The following is a 19708-nucleotide window of genomic DNA, read 5'->3' as shown; positions in this document are numbered from 1 at the left end:
CCAAGGAATTGCTTATTTATCTCAAAGTGTTAAAAGCCAGCAATTTAACAATATAAACATTTACTGGTGTGCATGAGGGATTGACTTAAAGAACGATACATTATGACTAGTAAACAAGGCTAACTAAAGGCTTTTATCTTTAAATAGTATTAAATGGGAATTAAGATTATTAATGGAAATAAACTAAATGATCATTTAAAATTATTCTTTCACAAGACAAGTAAAGAAAAAGGATATGGAAAACTAAGCAGTGATGAAGACCTCGAAATAATTGTTGATCAAAAGCAGGTAAGTGACCACTTACATACATTTTCTACTATTGCACTGTAGATTTTCAACAGCTGAAGCCTTTTGAGTGTTCAGCCCTCCCTTGACAGCTGCATTAGCCTGTTTGACTGAGCCCTGTCTAATGAGATAGCTTTTGAGAGCTAAGAGCTAAGTCTCCCTTTATGAGTCCTTTGATCCACTGACTTCTGCATGATATAAACATGTATGCTCTGTATGTAAGAATGGTGCACAACAAAGCTAGAAGATAAGAGAAATTTGGAGGAATTAAAAACCCAACAGACAGAATGAGTCAAAACAAAAAACACAAAACCATGATAATATGGTTAGGGGGAAAAAAGAGTTAAACAAGAACCAGAAAGTTTATTATTTTTTAAAATGAGAAACACTACCACTAGAGTGTCTTTTAAAACAACAAATCCCAATGAGGGGGAGGAGAAGTGGAGTAGATAAAAAGAGTGAGAAGTTTAAAATGTATATATTGCCCAATTTAATTTCTGAGATTGCTGCAGTAAATTTAGAGATGATTTGAAAAACAAAAAGAGGCTGCTATTTAACAGTCTTTAATACTGCCTGTAATTTGAGAAACACCTAGCTTGGATTTTATATGGGCCCATAAGGTGAAATGAAAACTGCTTAATGGACCATAAACAGTGACATACCAGGTAATGGAAGGTTTCCAGTCCATGCCACTGAATTGGCATTAGCCCTTAACATCTTTGTTAATTAACGGGGAGGCAAGATAACTGCACATCCATTTATTGTGTAAGTGGCACTGAATCTAAGGGTGATGTAAGCTCAGGTGAAGATATTTTTCAGGTGAAAAATAATTCAAAAGGACCTGTGCAGATGAAGAGGTTAGAAAGACAGCATTCAGTAAGATACAGAAGGCAAGCCAAATTTGGACAATTTCCTAATGGTGAAGCTTGTTTTGCATCATAGGGATTGCATTAAAGGTGCCACTGTGTATATTTCTTCTTTTTTTATTAGAGAAGCTGTAGGTTTTCATAAAAGTCACGTAGAAAAGCAACATTCCCACATACTCCCCAACTGTTTACAGTTAGCATCTGTGAGGTACCTTTGTTACAGCTGATGAAAGAACATTAAAATATTACTGTTAACTACAGTCTATAGTTAGGTGTATTTTTTTCTCCATATACCCTCCTATTACTAACACCTTGTAATGGTGATGTACATTTGTTATAATTCTTGAAAGAACATTCTTGTATTTGTACTTTTAAACCATTAAAGTACTCATCATAAAGTATTCATCATTGAAAGATAGCAATCAAAAATAGTTAACTTAGAGACACTTGTTAGCCCTGGTATAATTGAGGTAACTTAAGGGGTCTTTTGGGAAAGCTGGTCAAAGGCATTCCCCGTGGAGATGCAGAATGTATTGAAATTATGTGGTTCATTCAGGCTACCTCTGAGATTCTCTTGCTTTATCATCACTCTGTTGCCCCTAAGTAAAACAGGGTAGGAGGTGTATGGATTTGGCTCTGTGCTTCTGCTACTTAGTGCCAAATTGTCAGTATAATTAATAAGGTAAACGAGGCTGGAGCCTGATTGATGGGTTGGCCTATTAACTATCATTTTAATTATGCCAGATTAATTACTTGGGGTGTGTGATCTATGTCTCCCACTGATTCTGCCCATAGACTGGAGTTTTGATTAAAGAACTGGACCCACCTAGAAAATTCACTAGTAAAATACAACTGAAAACACACATATATTTACATTTCTCTATTAAAATGAAGTTAGGGTTTTTAAAAAAAAATCTTCCTTAATCATGTAGAAGGTGAATCTTTTTAATACTTCTTTAGTATCTGCCAATCCTAAAGCTTATTTTCCTCTTTCCTTTTTTTTATCTTTCTTTTTCTTTCCTCCTTACTACCCTCCCCCCAAGGCTTTTAGTTTTAACTAAATTTTGATGTTCAGAAAACTATAAAATTATGTATTAAGATCTTTGGAGTAGAAAGCCTAAGGGAGTCATTGTTCTTTTACCTCATGGTATCACACACAAAATTTTTATTGCTGTGCCTAAACACACTTTTTCACTGTTAAGAAATCTTTTTTTTTTTAAAGGAGAGAGAAAGAGAGGGCACTTATTTTCCTGCTTCTTCTGAAAATAACATTTTCCTCACCTGGATCAAATGGAGGGTGGATTCAGTCTGCCCAGTGTCATTGTTTGCCTCTGTCTTTATCGCGTTGCCCCCGATGCCCTCACACAAGTTGGCAGGACCCCAGCCCTGCTGAGTCATCCGTGTCAAAACATGCTCCAAGGATGAGTAATTGTGAATATGAGTTTGGCTTTGGTATTTGCTGTTGGCAATAAGAGTAATCCTTCCTTTTTTTGGTTGGTTTATTTAGGGTTGTTATTGTGATTAAAGCCTAGGTTGAAACAATGACAAGGTTTCTCTAAGTAAAATATTTGGGGAAACACTCTGATTAGTCTTTATGATACTACAAGAAATATTTCTAAGTTTAGGAGATGAACATATTAAAAGTGTGTGTGTGTGTGTGTGTCTGTGCATAAACTACATTTGTTTTCCAAAATGAAAATATTGCTTCCTTTTATCGATATGATATATATGATGTGGTATGTGTGTGTGTGAGTGTAATAAAAATTAAAACTCCATAGCACTACATTTGGCAGGAATTTTTATGTTCAATTTATTCTTTCAGAACATAGTTGCAATTTGTTAGTCAATCTTCATGTAATTGCAAATAGCTTTTTCAGTAATTGGTGCCAAAACAAAATCTAAAGAAGATAAATAAAATAATTAGAATGCTGTGATGGGCAGAAGTCTACCAATCTCATTAAATTAGTAATTCAGAAGCTACTGATCTACAAATGCTGGATAAGCTGTATGCCATTTCATCAGTCATGTGATTTGCCTGTCTTGTACTTTCACGGAAAGTCCACAAACTTGCTTATATAAGCAAATTAATAACAGGAGCAGCTCAGAGTATTTGGGTTTTGTTCCCCCTAGTTGTCTTCACTCATGGGGTTGAAAGGTGATTTTTGTGTTACTTCTACATGGAAAAAAAAGTGATTTTGGAAATGTGGAGGGCTTTATTCTTGAAAAGCAATATTGTGCTTCCCTCTTTGTGAAATTTTATTGTCAAATTTTATTTGGGGATACATAATAAAACATTACAGAGAATCCTTAAATATGTGTTGATGCCCTAAAGCAGGGGTTCTTAACCTTTTTTGTTCCATGGACCCCTTTGCCAGTCAGGTGGAAACCATGGACCCCTTACTAAGTCCACACTATACTGTGGATTATTTAATAAATATATCACACCCACACCAACATGTCCCCACAAGAATAATGTTTTTTTGAATTTCAGTTCAAGCTCACAGACCTGTTGTTAAGAACCCCTGCCCTAAAGCAATAACTGCTATGTAATATATATACACACACAGTCTTATAAATATAATTATGTTACATTGGTGTCAGAATCCATATTTTCCACTGGATATCCCAACTTTTAAACTTCAAACATAGACATTATTCAAGGGAAAAATATAGAATTAAAATCTTAATGCTTCCAAAATCCATTTTGACCTACGCACATATGCATATATATAATGAATTCTATTTTGGCTTTCTAGATTAAATATTAAAAGAGAAATTTAAAATATGCATTTGGATCATTTTATTATTTATGAAAAATTTCTTCCCTGGTTTGGTGTGAGGAGGGTCTTGTTTCGGAATAGGTTTCATGTACACAAGACTTGTCCTTTAGAAGTCACTGAAATTTCAGGTGTGGTTATAGAGAAAGATAAGTGATCAGGTACCTGGTATAAGAGATAAAACACATTAGCCTAATCGAATAAATAATAACTTCATTCTATTTCAAATTATTTTAAATTAGAATCATCTTAATTTAAGACTAGATCTAGATAGCTTCTTTTTCTACAAATGTTTTCAAATTTCAAGGAGACTTACAGGAGGTAACAAAGGCTGATACAAAATTATAGACCAGTATATATTTTATTACAGGTCTGGGCATTTCAAAAATGAGTTAAACAGTATGCCATGGATCTAGTTAGTTATAGGATTCAAACTGTAATCCATAGTCTGAGCAGCCATTGAATATCTTTCAATTCAATAAGGCAGTGAAATATCAGCCAGTACCATGGGAAACCAGTGCATGTAGATTAGAGCAGGGGTTGTCACACTTGAGCTACTTCAGAATTCCCTAGTGTGCTTATTATAATGGCAGCCTCACAGTTTCTGGTTCTGTTGGTCTGGGGTGGGGACCTAGACTTTGAATTTCTAAGGCCTCAGCTTAACTCTGCTTGTTCAGGATCCACCACACTTGAAAGTCACTGAGTTAGAGGAAATATTTATTGCAGTTCTAAAGGGGAAAAAGTACATGTGACTTGTGATAAATTTGACATTCTTCATTTAGATTTCTGGAAATCTAAAAACTAGAATTCATAGACATCCAACATAATGATGATGAAAGCAAGAAAATCACAGCTGTTTACAACCAAAAGCTTCCTTTAAAGACCCAGGTTTGCATTCTGGCTGAATTCCATTAGATAGCCTTGTGATCTTGAACCTGTCTGAGCTAAATTTCCTTATCTGTAAGATAATGCTCTCTGCTCTTGCCCCCTTTTAGCACGTCCCAGAGATAAAATATGTGAAAGAGCTCTATAAACGGTACATTATTCTATTGTTGTTTTAGGAGGTACCAGGGATTGAAACCAGGACCTTTCGCATGCATAGTACATGCTCAACCACTGCTACACTTGCTCCACACTATTATATTGTTTTAATTAGCTAGTCAGAACCACCCCCTTCCCCCAATTTGGCAAAACAGGAAAACTGAGATCTAGACAGGTGAATCAAGTTACCCCCTAACCAGGTCCTGGTTAGTTACAGAGAGAACCCCGGGAGCCAGCCCTCTCTCCATGTCTAGCCCGAGCTCTTCTGCTCCTAGCTCTCTGCCATCTCATTACTGGTCACCCATGTATGGGCCTTAAGAAGCTGTTTTGCCTTTGTGTTCCAATTTATAATTACCCATTATATAAAACCATCTCCTAAGAATTATCATAATTGGCATGCATTTAATAAGCCTTCACAGGAATAAACTTTTCCATAAACACTATCTAATTGATTAGTTCCTTCTTGTTCTTATGACAGGAGCAAAATGCTCTTCAAAGTAAACGTATATAAAATTAGAGCCAAAACCTGGCACTTCCCCTCTTTACATAGCCTCCTCAGGGAGAGCTCAACTCTGCTTGAGAATCATCCTGAAGAGAGACAACTCTGATTTCTCTTAGCCCAAAACCTTTCAGAGAGTCTCTTTTTTAAAACTCCTAAAAGAAGCCTGAGCAAAAACAATGGAAACTTCTGTAATCTTCCTCTACAGAAGAGACAAAGAGAGTACCCCCTTGTGTTGCTAATAGCGAGTAAGCATCCAGGTAGGATTGCAGTGGTCTGCCCTAGCGGTCCTTGTGCAAGTGGATCTTAAAGAGGAAAAGTACAGGCTAGAGTGAAATAAAAAGAGAAGAACAAGAAAAACATCTGAACAGGAACAGATACCCAGTTCCCTTCTGGTACAAACAGATACTGGTCATACTACTATCTAAGCCTCTGTCTTGAATCTTGAACTCAAAAACAGTAAAAGGGATGAAGGTGGTATGTGTCACTGCCTTGTTGTTTTCCTCAGCACCATCTGCCCAGTGCTTTGTCATATCAATGTGGTGACTTAGTTTAAATGTAATTCAGATTCTCTTAACTTTGGGGACACAAATAAGAGACCTCATGACACCAAGAGACCCTGCCTCTTGGGGTCATAAGTAAGACTCTCCCTTGGTAACTCTCTGGAATTCTGCTCTGTAGTTGGTCAGCAAGAACAGAAACCCCCTACTGAGTTCAGAGAGGCATGGACTGGTCATCCTGGAGATTCTGAAGCAGGGTACGAGACTCGAAGGACAAAGCACATTGTGCAGTGGTGATTGCCCTGATTATGCTCACAGCAGACAGAGGCTCATTAGTGTTTTCCTTATGAGAGATTGACAGATGGGAAATGGTTCCATGAAAAGAAGCCATATTTATTTGAGATGAGAGAGACTGAAGCTATTAAAATTTGCTATTTGAAATCCACATTAGAGTAAACAAAGATTCACCACTGTAGTCCAGTCAATCCTATCCTGTCTACAAAGCTATTTATCATCAATTAACATTGTGTGAGGAAGGGGGAAAGTTTTCTTTTAGGTTAAATAGAGCAATTACTGGAACAAAAACATGATCATCCAGTGCTTCCTTCCTAAATATTCCCTATTTGTGTTGAGTAATATGAAAAGAATGTCTGAGTTACTGGTAATTTTGGAAAAAATCACAGTGATGCAAAGTATCTTAATTTAAAGTTTCCTTATAAAGTGACACAATGGTGAGTTTGTTTTATTTTATTTATTGTCACACATTTCAATTTAGTATATTGATTCTCCCAAGTATCAGCCATCTCTAGGGGGAGAAAAAAAAACATATCCTGATTTCAGAATTTCTGATAGTGTTCTTAGGTCTGGCACCAAGTATAACACCAAAAAATGTAGAGCGTCACTTGTGGTGGCTTGGAGCTATTTGTCCCAGAAAAACATGTTCTTAAATTTAATCCATCCCTGTGGGCGTGAACTCTTGTAAATAGGGCCTTTTGATGAGGTGACGTCATTAAGGTATGGCCCAGCTGAAGCCCTTATAGGGAAGGTCAGAGAGAGAGAAAGCTTGAGGGAGCAGCCAGAACCTGGAAGTCCGTGGAGCCTGGACTGTCCCATTGCCATGTGACAGAAAAGCCAAGGACCAAGGATTGCTGGCATTCAGTCCCAGAATGCCACAGTTTTGGGAAAAATAGCACCACCTTACTGAGACCACAGTTTTGGACCATGAACCAATGAATTCTTGTTGTTTAGGCCAATCCATTGCATGGCATTTGTTTTGGCAGCCAGGAACTCTTCATAGAGTGACACAGAGGTAGGCAAAAACCCTGAAGTAGGAGTCCATTGTCCTGGTTTCTAGTCTTGGCTTTGCCACTTGTGAAGCAGAAGACCTTGGAATAAGCCATGTAAGTTCTCTGAGTTTCGGTGTCTCATCTGTAAAATGGAATAATTTCATGTGGTTCAGAATCTGTTGTGAGACTCAGTGAAGAGAGCTGTGTCTCCAGCTTAGTCTTTCATTAGAGCCAGACTAGAACCCAAGGTCACTGCTGTTTTACCTGATGCCCTTTCCCCTCTAGCTCATGCTACCTGTATGGATAGTGGGAAATGGTTGTTGCATCATGACCTTTTCACTTTTGTTATTCCCACTAATCTAATATTATGCATTCTATGTGCTTCTGTAGGACACCATTAGATATTCTAATTTAGTGCATTTTCAACAGTGCTGGCTTCTCTGCTGCTCCACGAGTTTGACTTTGTGACTGTAACACAGAACATGTCTCCCTTTTATATAGTGACTAAAAACACAGACTTAACAGTCAGAAATCTGAGTGACAGCAGGCAATGGCCTTGTAGTAGCTGTATTCCTGGCAAAAACTAAGCAGCCTCCCTGAGCCTCAGTCTCCTTTGCTATCAAATATTGAAAATGATATCAATACCTCATAAAGTTGCTGGGAGGAGTAAATGAGTTCCTCTATTTAAATGCTTAGCAAAGTGCTTGGTGTGCAAGAAGTCCCTTATAAATAGCAGCCATTCTGGTGGGTGAATGGTAGGTGATGGAAATGTCCTTAGATGTATTCACCATAAGAGCCCATTGACCTTTTTGAGAATGACCTATAGTTAATCTAAACAATATAGTCTTCTCTAGGGTTATAGATGTAAATGCTTCCTTGGATCAGCCAAGAAATGAGGGAAATAGACTGTAAAAAATGACAGAAATAGACTGTAAGAAAAATAGGGAGCAAAAGAGACATTGGCTAATTGGAGCAAGCTGGCCCCATCTAGAGGGGACAGCACCTACCAGCACCAGCTGATTGTTATCTTCTTGGAAGTGGGCTCAATTGCCACACATATACTCATTATTCAACAGAAGCAATTAATCTGCTTTTTAAAGGTTTACAATAGATTCAAAAATTGTGTAACAATAGGAGGTCAAAACAAAACAGCCTGGGTTTTTATGCATCCCTGGGGTTCCATATTGTAACCTATTATACTCAGGAGACTCCAGGATCAAAGGAGAGTAAGAATTGGACTTGGGCTGGGCAGCTATCTGGTCTCTTCTTCTGTTTCTCTCCTATTTTATATCCTCCCCCTTGAAAACCAATCTCACCTGGTTGTTGACCTGATTAAAATAATGGTCCTTAAGTTATAGTCATAGATGGCCTTACCTCCCCCAAGAAACTCAAGTACCTCTAAAGGGGATTTGTTAACCTCTAATAAAAATAATAGAATATCTCCATTTGATAAAATGAGTAGGCAGATATTTATGAGCAGAAGTATTACCGATGTTCCCACCTACTCAAGACTCTTTTATCATCTTCTGCTCTTGTCACTCTAGCAGCTCAGTGAGTAAATAAGTTACCAACATTGTTGAGTAGCACGCAACTAGCCTTCCTTCATCAGTCCATCTTTCCCAATTTTCCTGTCATGGAACTCAAGGGCTCAGTTAAAAACTGTAATCACCAAGAGAGATCATAGGTTGCCACTACAATGCAGCAAATACCTGAAACCCAATTAGATATCTATTCTTTAAGACATTAATATATATCCCATATTTATTTACATGGAATGTTAAAAAAAAAAGTCTGTACTTTCAAGATGGAAAATATAGAGATGTCATTTTTATACAGCCCATGTATTTTTTCTTTTTAATCTAAGGGTAAAAAGTTGTGGCAGAATGTTGAATCAGCAAGAAAATAAATGCAAAATTGAAATGACATGATCTGACATGCTGAGTGTAAAAATGATGTGAGATATGAAATAGCAGTCAGAGACAGTAGTACTTAAAAGTAGACTCAGCCATTTGGATACAGCTTGAAAAGAAACCCATTCATTCTTCCATTGTGGAAAGTTTATTGTGGTGCTTTTACTTTTTTTTTTTTTTTAAGTTAGCTCATCTGATCACTATGAAATCTAATTAAAATCTTTAGAGCTAGAAGGAACTTCAGAGCATATCTAATCTATTGGTTTTACAATTGCTACTTGGTGAAGCCCATTCAGGTCCAGGGTATGTGCTGCCACAACCTAAGGAGCAACTCAGCCCCTTGTTTCATCAAACAAGATTATAGTTGATAAAAGCTTGCTGCGGCTAAGAAGAAATTTTAAATATATTGATTCTAATTACATGGAAATACATTAAATAAGTCTCAGGAATAGGGAAGTAGCTTGACTATGTTCACCAAGTTATTTTAGATTGCAGGCAATAGTAGAACACTGGTCTACAGTCTTGGGCTTCTTCATTTACCTCTAACTGCCTTCCTAAATTAAGATGCTTCCTATTCTTTCTTTATGTTGGTAGGCTCAGCATACTGATCATGCCAGAAAATTATTTTGAGAAAAAGTGTGTATTTCAAATACACAGCTAAAAGTCTACTAAATTTGTCTGATAGATTTTTATGAACAGATGTTTATATGAGATGTTTCCTAACTCTTCATAAAGAGGTTCTTAGAAACTTTATAACAAATCACAGATACACCAGGGTACACATAGTGAGGATTTAAAAAGTGAACCATGAACTCTCTTAAACTGCACCCCCATCCCACCTCCACATTTAGCAAAGTTTCTCCTCCATGTTGAAATAGGTAGTCTTTCCACAGGGTCAGTCTTCTCCACCTGGGTCAGTTTATCATCTCTCCCTAAACTGACCATGGATTGTGAACTTGTCTGGAGTTGAGCATCCAGCTTCAAGGCCATCCATTTTGAAGTCAGCTGCCAGCCTTTTTCTCTAATGAGCCGTGCAGGTGAACTCACTGATGACTGATTGGATCAGCAGCTATTGTTGTAAGGGCTTTGCAAACTAGTCATAGGCAGAAATATTTGTACTGAAATGATTTATGTTACAAATTCAAAATCTGATAAATAAAAATGACAAACGAACAGACAGACCATACGTCTTTTTTTCTTTCGATATTGAAGCAGCAACAAGAGTGTTGAAAGTAAACTTCCCTTCCTTCTCTTCTCACTTTGGACCTAGATGCCTGTGCTCTGCCATTGCCCTGACCTTGTCATTTTTGTGAGTGTGCTTTTATTTCTTCCCCATCCAGACTTTGCAGTGCATGTCTTTTCTTCTCTACTCAGCACTCTCTCTGATCCCTGGCTCTGGAATATGTCTTTTTCTCTGCCTCTGCATATATAAGGTTTGACAGAAATGCAGTTATTGCAAACCTCCTTTTTTAATGCTCCACTGCTTCCATCTCTTTTTCCAAAACAATTCTGTAATTCTGTCATTTCCATTTTTAGTTATTAACTTTCTACATTGTCTACCCCCAATTAGAGTGGGCACCACTTCCTTCCTATCTTATGATCTAGGAAAAACACAAACACACAAATCATCATTCTATTCAATTGTTACTTATTGCTCATCATAGTATGTTGTTTCTTTTTTTTTCCTAATGATCTCACCCTGGAAATATATGAATAAGTGACTTATTTAAGAAATGGTGGGAGAATGTACCATCTCTGCTTTGTGCTGGATGTTCTGAATAGGAAAAAAACATTCATTCATTGCTTTTTCTAACAAAATTATCTCATTTGTGTAATCTGTGAATAATTAATGAATTTTTGTTGTAGAAAAGAGCTAAGCATGGAAGTTGTTTTCTTCCATTCATGGGTTATTCCATTATATCATTTCCCTATACTCTTGGCTTCTATTTCTAAACTTTAAATCTTCCCCCCAAATTGACACAATGTTTTAGAACTATGGGAGCAGTTTCTAAGAAAATAAGTGATGGTACATCAGCTGATGGATTTCTTAAATCCCGATGTTTACCAATGTTTACCTTAAGATAAAGCCAACTGAAGCTCACAATCAGTTTTTCTCAAAGTTTCCAGCAAAGATATAAAACCTCAGAAATTTTTCAATAAGAAAGGAAACATATTTATTCTCTAAATTAATAATAATTTTACCCTTCCATCCAAAACTACAAGAAACTTGATTTAAAATCATATCCTATAAAAACAAAAAAGAAAAATTTTTTAAAAGAAAAAGAAAAAAAGGAAAAACAAGAACAAATCATACCCTTTGGGCCTTGACTTTTTTGAACCACAATATGACTTGAGCCATACAAGTCATACCTCATGGATCTCCAAATTGCTCAGTTTTGGTGGTAAGCACCCAGGACATGGAGAAAACTGGTGTTATCTCTTTGTCCCAAATAAAAACCAACCCCCCGGTTGGGCTAACAGGCAGACATGAGCCAACACCTGGCAACCCCTCTATCCTCATCTAATGTCCCTTCCACACCACACCCCTGCACAACTTGAAGGACCCCAAATGTATAGTGCTCTTCCTCCCATTATTGCCCTTGGTTTTCTTTTGCCTGTGGATATATATACTATGCATCACAAATATTCTTCCATATCCCCGAGGAGATGGAGTGTACAGAGTGGAGGGACGGACTCATGACTCTGATTGAGCCTTTCCCCTTTGAGAATTCAAATGTTAAGAGAGGAGAGAGAAAAACAAGTCCCCTTGCTCTGTAGATGAACAGCTTCCTTAAATCCTATAAATCTGGGAAAATGAGAAAAAATCAACAAGAATAAAGCCTGTTCCAGAAAAGAAGAGGGAGGAAATGAGGGAGCAGACAAATCTGAGAATCTGTTATTTATAGAAATTTCATATGTAAACAATTTTGCTAAGTACATTCTGGGGCTTGGTTGTAGGGAGCACTTTAGAGTTATATTCAATATGCTAATATCCTTTGAAGTTCTTTTTAAAATAAGCTTGATTCTGCCATGTTCCCAAGGTGCTTCGTCTGGTGTGGTAAGCAAGGGTGAGCACTAAGGAGCACAAAAGTGCCATTTCATGGGATGTTGATGATGCTTAACTTTGATGATAAATACTGCTGGTATTCAGGGAAAGAACTAAAGAGGGAATTTTTTTTTAATGTAATTTTTTTATTTTTTAAAAGATACTTAAGATTACCTAAATGTTACATGTAATCTATAGGGGATCCTCAGCTCCCCACACCTTCCATATTTTCCTATATTGGCAACATCTTTCATTAGTATAGTACATTCATTGCAACTGATAAACACGTTTTTGAGCATTGCCACTAAGCATGGATTATAGTTTACACTGTAGTTTACACTCTCTCCCACACAATTCTGTAGGTTATGGCAGGATATATAATGGCCTGTATCTGTCATTGCAATGTCATTCAGTATGGTTCCTAAGTCCCCAAATGTCCCCCTATTACACCTGTTTTTCCCTCTTCCTACCCCCAGAACCTCCAGTGGCCACCGCCTCCACATCTATGATCTTTCTTCCACTGCCAGAATCACAATAAGTCTATAGTAGAATATTAGTAATCTACTTTAGTCCATAGTTCATTCCCCAATCCTGAGGACTCTGTGATGGTGATGCACACTCCACAGTTCATTGAGGGGGGCCTTCGATCCCATACTGCCAATGGATGGGGCTGTCTTGCTTGCAGTTATAGACACTCTTGTCCTTGGTATGTTGTTTGTCCACCATCTCCTCCTTGTTAGTCCTAGATGAGTCCAATGAAGTGGGGAGTAGGTGTTGCAACTTCACTGAGATTCAGGGCCCAGGTAGCACGTGGACAGGCCCAAGATTTAAGTCTTAAAAAAGAGGGAATATTTTAAAAAGCTGATTAAGATAAACTGTGTGAACAAATTCAATTTCCTTTTATTTTCTCTACAATGAGATAACAAAATAAAATAACATCAAGGAGAAGGTTATTTGGAACAAAAAGGCATTATTTTGATGGAAATGATTTAAGCTTCCATTTTTATTTTTAAAAAACTTATGGACAGTCTGTTTCTTGCCTGGTGTTTGCCAGGTGCTAAGCACATAGAGATGACATAAACAGCCAGGCCGTTAAAAAGCCAACAGTTGGCGTGGACTGACTGTGCTGTAGCAGAGCTGGAACTGAGGGCTCCCAGGGGGAGTGCATCATCTCCTCTTTCCCCAGTCATAGTCATCAAAGAGTTACAGAGTCTTCCTAGTGTTCAGTGTATTCCCAAAATGGGATAGAGCCTTTGGGGACAATGACCGAAGATGTTTTTTTAGAGCCAGGCTATTCAAAAAGTGGTTCATGGACCAGCAGCTTCAGTATCCCCTGGAGTTTATTAGAAATGCAGACTCTCAGGCCTGGCCCCAGATTAAATCAGAAACCCTGAATGTGGGGCCCAAGAATCTGATCGAAGAAGCCTTCCAGATGACTCCTATGCACTCTGTGATTTGAGAAGCACTACTTTAGATTATTCCAATTTTTGTTGTCAAGAAAGAATCAATTATTGTAAAGACATTGAACTTTTATTTTCTTAACCTACAAAAGAAAGGGAGATAAGGCAAGGGTGGGTACTTTTAATCCTTTATCTGAATGGCCCTAACCTCACAAATAATCCTTTCTGGTATCACTCATTCAAAGGAGTCTACCCACTAATCAATCTTGTGACCCAGGCTACTGCAAAACCAAAGTATAAATGATGGAGACCAAGAGGTAAAGCTGATCTTTATCCCAAGCACTTCTGAACTTAGATCACTTTAAAAGAAAAAAAAAGAAGACTAATAATAACGTCAAACACATATATACCGTTTATTATGTGTTAGGCCCTGTTCTAAATATTTCCTATACATTAACTCTTTTAATCCTCCCAATAACCTCCTCATGTAGTAAAACAGCCCCATTTTGCAGTGCACACTAAAGCATGGGGAATTTTAGGCAGGGCTGCTGTATTGCACAACTCCAGGGAGATGTGCAGTGCACACAGCTATGTGGCCTTGGGTTAATGTAGTTCAGAGTGAGGAAGGTATCCTTTCATCAGCCTTCCCTGACTCATCAAGGAGATCTTGGCTGTGCCAGGAAATAGCATGATATTAATAAAAGTCATAGGCAGAAGGAGAAAGACTTCCTATTTGTAAAGCAAAGAAATATATGATAACGAAAGCACAAATAAATTGAGATGGGTAAATCAAAAGAAGAAATACATTTTCCTTCCCAGAAAAACATCCCTGTGTACATGCATGCACATATTAGAGTGCATGTGTTAACACATACATAGCCATAAACATACACACCCAAAGGCAAACCTGCAAAAAGGGGCACTTGCCCAGTCCTTACGTAAATACCCACCTCCAGGCTGCTGGGACAGTGCATAGTACTGAATGGCCAGGACCAGGTGGCCAGACAACCATCAGTTGACCAGCAAAGGGCAGGCATCCATTGGGGTTGCTATACTTGTTTCAAGACTTCACATCTCAGGTGCTACTCATGATAAATCCTTACTTTGTAGAACTACCTCTATGCCCATTCCATTTGAAAAAGTCCATGTTTGGCACAAACCAGAAAGTCCATCACTTCTGCATTTGTTGACTAGCTTTCTGTTATGGAAGTAGATTGTCATGCTCTGAAAATGTCACTCTGCCAGCAGCCCCACAGGGGCTGACCTTTCTTTTCAGGCTGAAGTCCTTGCTGAACTGTGCAGTAGAGCTGGATTATCCAAAGTTGCTAGCAGATGTCCAGTTTCTCTGCATGCCCATCTATAACAGTGGCCTGTGAATTGATATGCTGCCACCTCATCAGACTTTCACCTGACATGACTCTGTTCCTCCAAGCTCCTTGTGATTCCTGCATCCTCCCAAAAGCCAAGCTCCAACCTTTCCTCCCCAACTCGTCCTGTTGTGCTAAAGGACCGGCAGTCATGCTCAGGTCCCTTTGCACCAACTACTTTCTGCTTGTGAGGATATAAAATCTCCTCAAAAACTTTGGACAAGGGAAAAAAGATATTACCCCTGATCCCAAAGACTCTTCATTTTGCCTACTCTCACATTTTTGCATAGTCATAAGCATAATGTTATTTTTTTGCATAGTTGCAGTCAGTATGAATTCAATTTTGTGTCTGCTTTTTAATGTAACATTATATCAGACATATTTTCCACATTCTTATTTAGCTATTATAAATGTCATTTTAATGGTTGCTTTATTTAATCAAGGTGATCCTTAGGCTTTTTTCTACCTATGATTTACCCTGGCTTGTGGCATGCAACCATTCAAATATTCTCTTTCTTTCCCTTCTTCCTTCAGGGTGAAAGCTATCAAGTTAAGAAAGAAGGCAGTAAAAGTGAGAAAATAGTATACATTACTGGCATTAGACATTTACTGATTCACCATGAATTATGCATGATGCCTATGGGAATTGGCACAGTGTCATCTTTTCATATTCCTTCTGCACCTTGAAGCATCATTAATGATGGCACAATGCATGTTGCATTGCTCTCATAAAACCTCAGGTTTAAACCACTCTCATGTGGCAGTTATATAGCATTCTGCTTCCAGAGGCTGACCATAGCTGAATCACAAACGTGCATTTGAATAAATTCAGTTTGCATGAATTTCAAGTTTGCTGAGAAAGGAAACTGACTAAATGTTGTTAGAGTAACAAATAACTTGAGAGATAATTTACTTTCGTATCATATTCCTTGAGAACACAGATGTATAGGCCCCCTAGGATACTCATACAAAAAATGGAGACTCTAAAAATCCAAAATTACAGTCTAAGCAACTCATATCAAATAGGCACCCCTAATGGGGTTATGGAAGTAAGCCCTATGACTGCTTTGTATTGTAATCGCAGATCAAAAGAAATAATTTGCATGAGTTTTAGAATATATCATTTTTGTCTGGATTTTTTTTTTATTTCCAAGGTTCCTAATACACAAAAAAGTCTTTAATAACCAAGGCATAGAGGAAATTCTTGTAGGGTCCACGAGGCAGAGCTAATACAAGTCAGAATGCTGGAATTCAAGTTCCTAGCTATGCCAAGGACTTTCTCTTTGACCTTGAACAAATCTCTAAGTCTTGACTCCCCTATCAGCAAAGTGATAATATTTGCCCTACTTTTATCTCACAAGAATTCTGGAAGTATTTCTTAAAGAAAACTATAAAAATAATCATTTGAGCTACTCAAGAGGATTACTTCCTGTGAATAAATCCAAGATGGTATCATCTGTAAGGAAGCCACTAATGCCCTGGGGTTATGAATCATTTTCTGGTGTTAAAGACCAATTTAAAAATGAAATCCCCTGTAGGAAAATGAACACATTCATAATGATTATTTCTAGGTCTGTAATACTTGGGGATGGGGCAGAGTGTGGCTTAATTTTATGAATTTACTAGTGATAAAATTACATTGGATTTCTTTTTGAGTGGTGCTTGCTTTGATCATTTTCTCTGTAATTGTAATGACAGAAAAAGTGGATAAATGCTCATATTTATGTTTTTCAACTGTCTTGGGAAGATTACATTGTAAATATACAGTTCTAAAGAAATAACATTAGTCTTTCTATCACTGATTCTATTCTTTGAAATGAGCACAATTTTCCTGGAAAAGCAAAACTTATGCTGAGATTTCCAACTTTATGTAGCAGTCAGTAAATTGAGCAGGCCAAGCAAAAACAATATATTTATCCCCCCAAGACTAGAAAAAGATTTCCCAGATAAATTATTTTTAATACCTAAGTCCTTTTGAAAGAAAGAGGAAGGAAGGAAGAAAGGAAGGGAGGGAGGGAAGGTGGAATGGAGAGAGTCCCATAACATCTTTCAAAACAAAGAAACCAGATTAGTTTTAGCAAGTTGCAGAAGTAAAAGAGAACTTACTCTCACAAAGTAAGTTGACATTTAGAACACTCTGTCTAGCTTTGAAGGGAATTCTGCCCACTATCAATAAGCTGTCTTCAGAACAATCATTTCAAGCTATATTGGTGCCAGAGGTTATTAACCATGTGAGGTGTTATTGTTCCTACTTATTTAGAGGTCTGCTTGTTTCATCACCAGGGAGGCCTGCAACAAGCTTATAGCCTATCAGGAAGGTAAAAAAAAAAAAATATATATATATATATATATATATATAAGATTTAAAGGTAATGGTGAGAAACAGATTGAGGAGTGGTCAGGGAATATGGGTACAGGAAAAGTAGGCAAGTCTTGTGCAGAGCCCATCTTAAACTCATGCATAAACATTGTAGATAACTGGTGGAGTTGAACAGGTCACATTTTATACCCCAACTGTCCAATTTAGTTTCATTACAATGGAGTAGAGAGGCAGGCATGAGAATAAAGGAAATTATCATTGTTGATCACCTACTATGAGCCTGTAAACAACCTGAGATGTAGTTATTATTAAGCCAGTTTTTCAGAATGGAAGGAAGAAAAAGCTCAGGAAGGTTGAGGAACCTGGAAAATTCACCAAAAAAACAATAAATCAAGAATGGAATTTGAAATCAAGTGTTTGTCTTCCTCTACCAATGGCCTTCCCACCAGCCACCAAGAAAAGTGAACTACACTACATTTTGTTTACTGAAAAGATACAGACAGTAGTTACTGCATCATGCCTAGCATCTGTAAGAAATTACATAAAAGGGCCTTCTATTAAAAATAAAAAAGTCACAGAAAGCAAAGAGTAAGGTAGGGATGAGTCAAAGCGCAACCCCTGCTAGTCACCTGCTGCTGACTGGCTGTTCTTTCCTGAAGATTCTTTGGATGAAAACAAGTGCTGAATAATGGAAGTGGGCAGGCAGAGAGTCCTTTTGAAACACAAGAAACAAATAAAAATGAAGAATGTATTGTCCTAGTTCTTAGTTTGCACACAACTACATCTATATTTTACTCATAATTGGCCTGAAGATAAATTGTGCTGGAAAAATAAAATGGCTCATTTCACCAGGCTTTTATCCCAGTCCAAGAATACCATAGCTCCTGTAGTCATGACAGATTTTTTTTTTCCCACTAAGTTAATTTCTGGGCTTGTTCTCTTACAGAACTTAAATAGTAAAGCTCTCCAAGGCAGATGCAAAATAACAAAAAAAAAAAAACCTCTTTCCAACTTAAGAAGAAACAAAGTTTCCAGTAGTTAGATGCATTCACCCTTCACTTTCCTCTGGGACTTACAGTTTTAACAATGTTAAGGTACACAATAATTACTGTAGTTTTTCTGGTAGACTAAAGTAGATAAAGGGGGTTAACCAAGCATAACATTTCACCTTTGGGGATACTTTGACTTTTTTCTTGCCGACTGTTAGCTTCATTAGTAGTCAAACATTGACTGTCTCGCTGTATTTATGTTGGCTGATCACACTCTTCCTTTGCACGTGTCCCACTTCTGTCCTCATTTACTGCATGTCGGCCTTTGAGTCTCTCCGTCTCTTCCACAGGAGGCTGTTTGCTGCTTCACTCTGGCGTGACACCTTGTCGTTGCCCTGTTTCCGTCCTGAGTCGTGGTAAGACCCCAGACCAGTCTCTCCATCACTCAGGATGAGTCATTTAGACTTGTTCCTCACAGCACTGTGTAAGCCATTTAAAGGCACTTTTGAATGATACAGGCTTCTTGCTTCTCAAAACGAGAACAAAACAAAAATACTTTAATGTTAAATTGATGACTTTTTTAAAACAATGTAAACCTCCTTTGTTATACCTACATACAAACAGACTGAATGGCGTCAGCAGCAGAATCCTTGAATTAAAAAGGTGTACACTTCTGTAAACAGTTACTTAAGCTACTTTGTTCCATTTGCTTATCATCATCATCATCATCATCATCATCATCATCATCACACATTGTTGAACACCCACTGTGGATGACATGGTACAAACATTTCTCCTGTCCTTGAAGAGTATATGCTCTTGCCAAATAATACATTAATACCTAAACAAAGTGGCTTAAACAAGGCAGAGGCTTATTTCTCTCACTTAAAAGAAGTCTGAACATAGAACATCCAGGCATGGTATAGGAGCTCCATGAAGTCATCAGGGATGCACACCCCTTCCAGTTTTCTGCTCTACTATACCTTAGCTGTGGCCCTGGCCCTCGTATTCCAAGACGGCAACCCCTATCCACCATCTTTGAATTCTAGGTGGTAGGAAGGAGGCAAAGTGAGGAGAGAAAAACAATGGAACATCTATCCCTGCTTATTTTTTTTCAGCCCACCCTCCTTTTAAGGAGACATCCCAGAAGTTCTATACAGTTCTTTTGCTTATATTGCATTGCCCAGAATCTAGTCAAATGGCCACAACTGGCTATTGGAGAGGAGATGATCCTGGGAAACAGAGTCTTTTCTTTTCATGATAATATGTCCAGCTAAATATCATGTTTCTGTTACTAAATAAGAAGGATATTGGTATAGAAAATTAGTAATCTCATCCATAATTATTCCCTGAAATCAATGCCAAAGGAAAATAAGCATATATCATACATTTTAAATTTTTCTTAACAATTTCATCTTATAA

General features: G+C 37.7%; 1 protein-coding gene across 19 annotated transcripts in view; it reads left to right on the top strand.

Annotated features, from left to right (window-relative positions):
* Positions 1-19708, top strand: part of PEX5L (peroxisomal biogenesis factor 5 like) — a 231689-nt gene that overhangs the window by 58339 nt on the left and 153642 nt on the right. For 13 of the 19 annotated variants that reach the window (XM_058295386.1, XM_058295383.1, XM_058295380.1 and 10 more), the window contains one exon: positions 217-288. The exons of 2 other annotated variants lie outside the window; for them this stretch is intronic. In XM_058295386.1, the coding sequence (XP_058151369.1) occupies positions 217-288 (72 nt within the window). Of the gene's footprint in view, positions 1-216; positions 289-18636; positions 18703-19708 lie in introns of all 19 variants that reach the window. 4 more of the 19 variants (XM_071214646.1, XM_071214645.1, XM_071214644.1 and 1 more) reach the window with 2 other exon arrangements.

This window comes from Dasypus novemcinctus, chromosome 4, assembly GCF_030445035.2.
Source record: "Dasypus novemcinctus isolate mDasNov1 chromosome 4, mDasNov1.1.hap2, whole genome shotgun sequence".
NCBI lineage: Eukaryota > Metazoa > Chordata > Mammalia > Cingulata > Dasypodidae > Dasypus > Dasypus novemcinctus.
Note: the sequence above shows the minus strand (reverse complement) of the source record. Positions and strands in the feature narration are given on the sequence as shown.